Genomic DNA, 7,082 nt, shown 5'->3' on the forward strand with positions numbered 1-7,082 from the left:
TCAGCAGTCAGAACAGAAGCAGGATTTTATTTTGAAATGATGTGGTCTGGCTGTGGTTCAGGGGTCTGTGGAGGCCTCGGCCTCTGACTCAGTCTCCTGAGGATCCGGATCAGACGGGTCCACAGCGCCCGACGTCCTCTGACAGCAATAGAGTTTCCTGACGGACAGAGACACAACATTTATACTGAGAAACAATTAAAGACAAAAAAAAAACAAGAAAAACAACAACTATGGTTTATTTTTATTGATCTATTATGAATTGATTAATAGTGTTTTTGGCCCCTTGGCAGCAGTGTCACTCAGGAGACTCTGCGTCATAACGAACCTGCTGTTGGTGACCCGGGCGCTCGACCCTGGTCCGTGTTTCCACGTGGGTCGAGGTATGAGGCCGAGGTCGCCCGGTCTGTAGCGGGCCATCAGGAACAGTGGGTCTGAGGCTATGTTCAGGGTCTCTGCCCTGTGACGGACAGAGAGGATGATGGGAGAAGGAAACAGAGTCCATTAACTGCAGCTCTTCTCTATTTTGACTTTCTATTTGTCTCTGTTACATTTCTGTTGCAAAGTGTAGTTTTTACTCCTCTTTTACTCCTCTGAAGTGATGCGGAACATTTTCTAAACAGGAAGTCAGCTCTTTAAAACCAACAGAAACCGATCCAGCGGAGAGGGATTCCAGTACCTGGATGGTTCGGGGCCGGTGGTCTGAGGTTGCTGTCCGGTGCTGCTGTCCTCAGTGGGGTCATTGGGGGCGGGGCCTGTTCCCTCGGGGGCGGTGCTCTCCAGGATCTCCACCAGCCTCTGCATCTTCAGCTGACTGTCAGACGACTCCTCTGAGTCCTGCAGAGGACGGAGACCAACCAGAGCTTCAGCTTGCTACCTACAGTACATGTTAATGCATTACTGATATATTTAACATTGTTGGTCTGTTTTCTAGTTGCTAAAGATCCTTAGTAAAGGATCTGAATACTTCCTGGACACCTGGATGTTTGTCTGAGCAGCAGAACCTTCTGTAAATGGGACGTCTAAACTAAGAGCAGCCAAATTGAACCGATAGCCAATCAACCATCAATCATCTTCCCTCTCTGGACTGAAGGTCTGTGTCCTGACGCTCCTGGTCCTGGACCGCGCTCTCACCGTCAGGACTTGTCTGAGGATGACGGCCGCCTCCTGCATGTCGCCCTCCAGCTGCCACCTCCTGCTCCTCTCCTCCTGAATCTCGACCTCCAGCTGATCCAGCTCGGCTGCTCTCTGACGGTACTCCGCGGACACAGAGGCCAGGCTGTGTCTGTAAACACAGCGCACACAAAAACAACTGTACAACATCTGTCAGAGGGGGTATAGCTCAGTGGTAGAGCATTTGACTGCAGATCAAGAGGTCCCCGGTTCAAGTCCGGGTGCCCCCTGGAACAGATCCCTCTGTGTCCTTACAACTGTCTGTTTACCTTTAAAATCTGGAGGATTATGACATTCACTCACCTTTCACACCAACATGGATCTGAATCTTATACACGGACGACACAAAGAGGTGAATCTTACCTGAGATGCTCCTCCTCGTCCTGCATGCACTCGTAGGAGATGCTCCACTCCTGCATCTCCACCTCCAGCTGCTGGTTCGCCTTCGTCAGCTCCTCTGTCTCCTGATGAAGAGACGAGGTCGGATTATTTTGCTGATTTTTTTGTTTCTTATCCAAACATCAGCTGATTCTGTGTTGACGATGTTTTAGAAATGCCATGAGAGGACTAGACTCGTCCTGCACGCCATTAAGAGTTCTACCCACTAAACTAAAGAAGAGAAAACTAATTAAAGAAAAAGAAAACCTCCTCGTGGTCGTTTCCCTCTGCCACTCAGGTGTTTCAGGTTACATCCTGTTTATCCAGAGTCGTATAAAATATGAACCAGTTGTGTGAAATTTTGTCATAATTGCTGCAAAGTCTTGAGTCCTAGTGGACAAATCTGAAGGGATTCCCTTGAGGTCAAGATATGGCGTTCACAAGGCCAAAAAACATGTTTTGTGAGGTCACCGTGACCTTGACCTTTGACCTTTTACCACCAAAATCTGATCAGTTCATCCTTGAGTCCTAGTGAATGTTTTTACCAAATTTGAAGAAGTTCCTTCAAAGCGTTACGGAGATATCGTGATCATGAGAAGAGGAAGGATGGACAAACCCGTAAACGAAAATGATACGTTGTGAAGAAAGTCGCGACTGTGCAACTTCCTTTGTGTTTAAAAAAAGATCCGTGGAGAAGAATATTGTGTGAACACAGATTAAAGCAACACTCACATGTTCACATGAACATCCAGAGAGTTTTACTTCATTTCTTCTGTCCACACGGGGAATCCTTCAGGCTTCGTTCACACACACTACGATCTGAAACTCATCTCTTCTGCTACGTCTACTGTCTGCCGGCCACACGACTCCAGAGTTCAGAAACTCTGATGGTACCCGTTTTATTTTGAAAACTCCAGGTTCTGTTGTATCTGGACTGACAGAAACTGAGACTTTTGGAAACGATGACGTAAGACGCCCACGGTCTCTCCTGATTGGCTCTCATCAGCCTCGACATACAACATGGATAACGTGTTACTGACCCTGTCGTCTCTGCAGCTGTTGTTCAGCTAAATTCTGCATTTCGACATTACAACTGTCTTTGCTGTTCCTCGTTTGTAACATTTTGTGCAACTAATCAACTGCAGAGTCGACAATCTACTTCCTGTTTACACCGGCTCGCACATGCTCAGTGACGTAGCCTCATGCCACTGAGTACAGACTACAGCTGAACACACAGAAACCACTTCCTGTCTGAAAACGCAACAGAGACGCCGACAGCAGGCTCACAGTGTGGGGGTATAGCTCAGTGGTAGAGCATTTGACTGCAGATCAAGAGGTCTCTGGTTCAATTCCGGATGCCCCCTGCCTCAGATTTATGTCACCTCTCTGATATTGACATTTCATTACCGTCATGCGGGCGGAGACCACCTTGGTGACCTTGTTGAAACACTTCCTCAGGTTGTCCAGCTCGGAACAGAGCACACTCTCACTGAACCGCAGGGCGTCTTTCTGGTTCCACACATCCTTGTTCTCGCACAGCAGCAGCTCCACCTTCTCCAGCCGCTCGCGGTGCCGAGCCCTCTCCTCCAGGAGAAGCTCCGAGACCTTCGTCTTAACGCCCTCCTTCACCCTGCGCCGCCGCTCCACAGCCATCCTGTGGTTGGAGGACAGGGGTGAATGTTTACAGTTTGCCGGTGAACGCTCATTAATGTTAAATCGTTAACTGTCAGTCTTTACTTATTCCTCTCCCGCTCTACCTCCAGCGTCAGGCTGTGGTAGGAAGCTTCATACTCCTCCTTCTCACTGGCCAGCTGCTTCTCCAGAGCCTCCTGCTCGGGCAGCTGCAGCATCAGCTCCTTCACCTCCTCCATCTGCTGCTCCAGCTCCTCCATCTGCGGCTTCTGCTCCTCCATCTGCACCCCTGAGGGGAGGAGAGCCCCGTCAGAGACAGTAGAGAGAGGAGACGGTGCACTAACAATCCTTTCCTGTATCTGTGTCACATGTCCCCCCCCCCCCCCCTAAGATTCCGGTGAGCCCAATTCAAAGAAAGGAGGCTCCACACTACTACGTTTTCCCTTTGAAACGCATCGTTATTACTACGGTGTCGCCTCATGTCCACACGAGGACCGAAAACTGAGACTTTCAGAAATGATGCTGGCCCCATCTTATTTTGAAAGCTCTGGGGTTGTGTTTTATTTAGAAAATTCTTTGGTTGTGTTGTAGTCTGGACGGACAGAAACTGAGACGTTTGTAAACGATGAGGTCACACCCATGGCCTCTCCTGATTGGCTGCCATCAGCCTGGACTACCAGTGGTGAATACAACATGATGATGAATGACAGTGTCACTGACCTTGTTGTCTTTGCTAGCAGCTGTTGTTCACTTACAGTCTCTGTTTTAATGCTACAACTGTCTTTGCTGTTCCTCCTTCAAAGGATTTACCGCAGAGGAGACAATCTACTTCCTGTTTACACCGGCTCGCACATGCTCAGTGTAGGTTACTGGTCATGTACTGTATGTGTGTGTTTTCAGGTGTTCGTCTGGATAGTGATTGTTTTTGTACACAGTTTTAAGATGAACATGTAGTTGTGTGGATGTGTTGATCCAATAAAAATAAAGCAGATTTCAGGTAAAAACACTCAGAGAAACCAAATCCTGCAAGGTTTGGATGGTGGGTCCAGGTGGGCGGGGCTTGGTGACTGCTTTGTTGTGACATCACAAAGTTCCAGAAGTCCTGACGGCTGGTTTTAAGGCTCAGTTTCTGAATACAGGCTGTGTGCATTTCTCTGTGGACTGAGGCTTTGATACTTTCACAGTATTAATATAGAAGCTAGAGCTGATCTATAATCACACTACACATGGACACAGACCTTTACACTGGAGGAGCTTTAAAGTTGTTCATCAAACTAATAATAACCAGTAAGCAGCTGAAACAAACCTTCCTCCACTCCTGCCTCACCCTCCTCACCCTGTATCCTGCTCTCTGAGTTCAGCTCCTCAGTCCTCTCCTGCAGCTCCTGTCTCTGCTGCAGCTTCATGGCCTCTATCTCCTGTTCAGTATCACGCTGCTGCCTCTCCAGCCGCTCCACCAGCTCCTCCAACTTCCTCTCTTCTGCGGCCACCGAGTGCTTCAGGTACTGAGCGATGTCGTCCTTGTCCTTCCCCAGCGCGCTGCACAGAGAGGCCAGGTCTTTGTTCTGTTTGTCCAGCTCGTCACATTTCAGCTGACACCTGCAGGAGGAGGAGACATGGACTTTCATGAAAACAGCTTCTGTGATTTTATGTTGGGATATATATCATCTAACTGAAATATTACATGTTGGGCCAGACGCTTCATTTCGCTATCTGGGATAATTCTCAGATTCATGTAATATTTTATTTTTTAAAAATAGACTTTAATGGACATGTGGTAAAATGTAAGTGAAGGATAAAACCGGTTTAAAGGCTGATCCAACAGTTTTTATAATTTCTTAAATTAAATGAGTTGATACACAATGTGCAGAGATTTTCAGAATAAAAGGAACTCAGAGTGAGGCTGTTGGTTAACACCAAACTGATTCAACATTTCCAGTTTCTCTTTGTCAAGTTTTAATCAATCAAGAAAATAATCTGCTGATTAATCAATAATGAAAATAGCTAAACAGTTAATTGCAGCGATGGATGGAAGAGCACAGCACTTTACATGTCTTAATACATTAACTCTGGATTAAATTATATTTATTATTCAGAATCTTCTTTATAGTATTTTCTTTATTAATCTGAACACGCTTCATCCCCAACATCTGAGGTTGTATCTTAATTAAACTGATAAATATCTAAACATATTTTTATCTACAATAATTAAGTGATATATTTCCCCTGAGTTCAAACACTCGCCTCTCCAGCTGCTCGTCCAGAAACCGGATCTGTGTCAAATACAACGACTTCTCTTTGTCGTCGGCCTCGATTTCATCCGCCATAGTTGTGTATTTGTGTTTTTACAGGATCTTTTTTGTGTCTTTATGTTGTTAATCTCCGCTGTTTGTTTTAATCTCTTCTAAAAGAAAACTGACGTTGGACCACCGTGTTGCTAGGCAACGCTGCCTTCAGGGACAGCTCGTAAAGTTCTATCTTTTCAAAAGTAAACATCAATTTCCTGTTTGAAACTGTTGCTGTTATAAATGCCATGTTTTTTTTTCCTTTTGGGTTTATATGTTATATGATATTTATATGTGATTATCAGACCACACACATACACACACACACACACACACACACAATCTGTGCAGTATCTGCTGCTATTTTCTGTATCTAAGTATCTAAATTGAACATATTATATTTTATTATTGTCATTTAGCAGTTTTTTTCTGTCTGTAATACTGTAAATATTCCCACTGTGGCACTAATAAAGAAATGAACAATCATCTTATCTGATTATTTATTTCATAATGTATTATTCATGTATCTATTGAAGTCTTGAAGGACTCATATGTCTGTTCCAGTGTCTGCTTCACTTACATCCTGCAGCCGACGCACAGACTGCACTGATGGACGGAAACTGACCCAGACACAGCAACAGACGGAGGAACCCGACGGGAACGAAGCTGAGGTGGAAATCACTTTCTCCGCCCTGAAGATGGAGTCAGTCTGCATCAGTCAGCAGCTTCTTGTCTCGCCGGAGGATTCCTTAGTCACATAACTTTCCCTACACACACACACACACACACACACGCACGCACACATGCACGCACAAACACACACCACCCAGGTCATGCAATCCACAGCTTTATTAATACCTATACAAACAGGTCTCTTCCCTCTGTCTGTGGCTGCCAAAGTGTTTCTCTAATTACTGTGTTTATCTTCACACACACACACACACACACACACACACACTGTATTAACCAGCTAGCATTGGTAACACTGAATTTTTCCTGCTTCTGACTCTTTTTGATTTGTGTCGACACTGATCAACCTGCATACATGCATTAATAACCTGTCATATAGGTCATGTAGGTCATATAGGTCATGTAGGTCATGTGGGTCATGTAGGTCATGTGGGTCGTGTACCGACAGCTGGCGGAGTCAGGTCTGAACTGTGGGTTGAACCTGAGTTCACTGAGCCCGGCATACACCTTTGTGAGGATACCTTCAGGTACAGTAAATCATTTTCATAGCTGAGGTTTCTTCTCTGCACTGTTACAACCTAACCCAGGGTTATAACCCTGTGGTGTCCTGCACGCTACCTCCACCTCCCACAGATATTCAGCCCCGGGCCGCTGCACTGTACCTCATCTGTCTCTCTGTTACTGTCTGTTTTTCTTGGCTCCATTTTTGTCCTCTGCATCAACCCGGCAGAGTTTAGCCTGAGAGGAAGACGCCTTTAAAACACAAATAATGTCTTTGCACGAAAAGTGAGAGGAATATGTTTCCTCAGCAGGAACAGATCAGACAGAGGGAGACATGAGTGGAGACACAAAGCAGCATGTGGTGGAGGGTGAGGGTGAGGGTGTGGAGGAGACGGATGAGCAGAGACTCTCACGGCAGGTTCAAGA

At 45.9% G+C, this 7,082-nt stretch overlaps 1 protein-coding gene and 2 non-coding genes across 3 annotated transcripts; 2 read left to right on the forward strand and 1 right to left on the reverse strand.

The window, feature by feature from the left end:
• Positions 1 to 57: 57 nt before the first annotated feature.
• LOC111239244 (cilia- and flagella-associated protein 157-like) lies at positions 58 to 2,356 on the reverse strand. The gene is made up of 6 exons (XM_022769082.1): positions 2,281 to 2,356; positions 1,534 to 1,634; positions 1,132 to 1,282; positions 677 to 834; positions 326 to 457; positions 58 to 157 (listed from the first exon to the last, which is right to left on the reverse strand). The coding sequence occupies exons 2-6, from the start codon at positions 1,587 to 1,589 to the stop codon at positions 58 to 60; spliced, it is 597 nt and encodes a 198-aa protein (XP_022624803.1). The 5' UTR covers positions 1,590 to 1,634; positions 2,281 to 2,356.
• Positions 1,329 to 1,400, forward strand: trnac-gca. The gene has a single exon. It is a non-coding gene; the product is annotated as a tRNA-Cys (tRNA).
• Positions 2,357 to 2,840: 484 nt separating the features above from the next.
• Positions 2,841 to 2,912, forward strand: trnac-gca. Its single transcript has one exon. It is a non-coding gene; the product is annotated as a tRNA-Cys (tRNA).
• The last annotated feature ends 4,170 nt before the right edge of the window (positions 2,913 to 7,082 follow it).

The sequence above is a fragment of the Seriola dumerili genome, unplaced genomic scaffold (genome assembly GCF_002260705.1).
Source record: "Seriola dumerili isolate Sdu_G_001 unplaced genomic scaffold, Sdu_1.0 BDQW01002177.1, whole genome shotgun sequence".
Classification (NCBI taxonomy): Eukaryota; Metazoa; Chordata; class Actinopteri; order Carangiformes; family Carangidae; genus Seriola; species Seriola dumerili.

Bases quoted from the DNA above. Each gene is read 5' to 3' on its own strand.
- LOC111239244 (XM_022769082.1), bottom strand. From the start codon at position 1,589: ATGCAGGAGTGGAGCATCTCCTACGAGTGCATGCAGGACGAGGAGGAG. The intron at 458-676 runs GTACTGGAATCC...TGTCCGTCACAG, and splicing joins ACCGGCCCCGAACCATCCAG to GGCAGAGACCCTGAACATAG. The intron at 158-325 runs GTTCGTTATGAC...TCTGTCCGTCAG, and splicing joins GCCCGGGTCACCAACAGCAG to GAAACTCTATTGCTGTCAGA.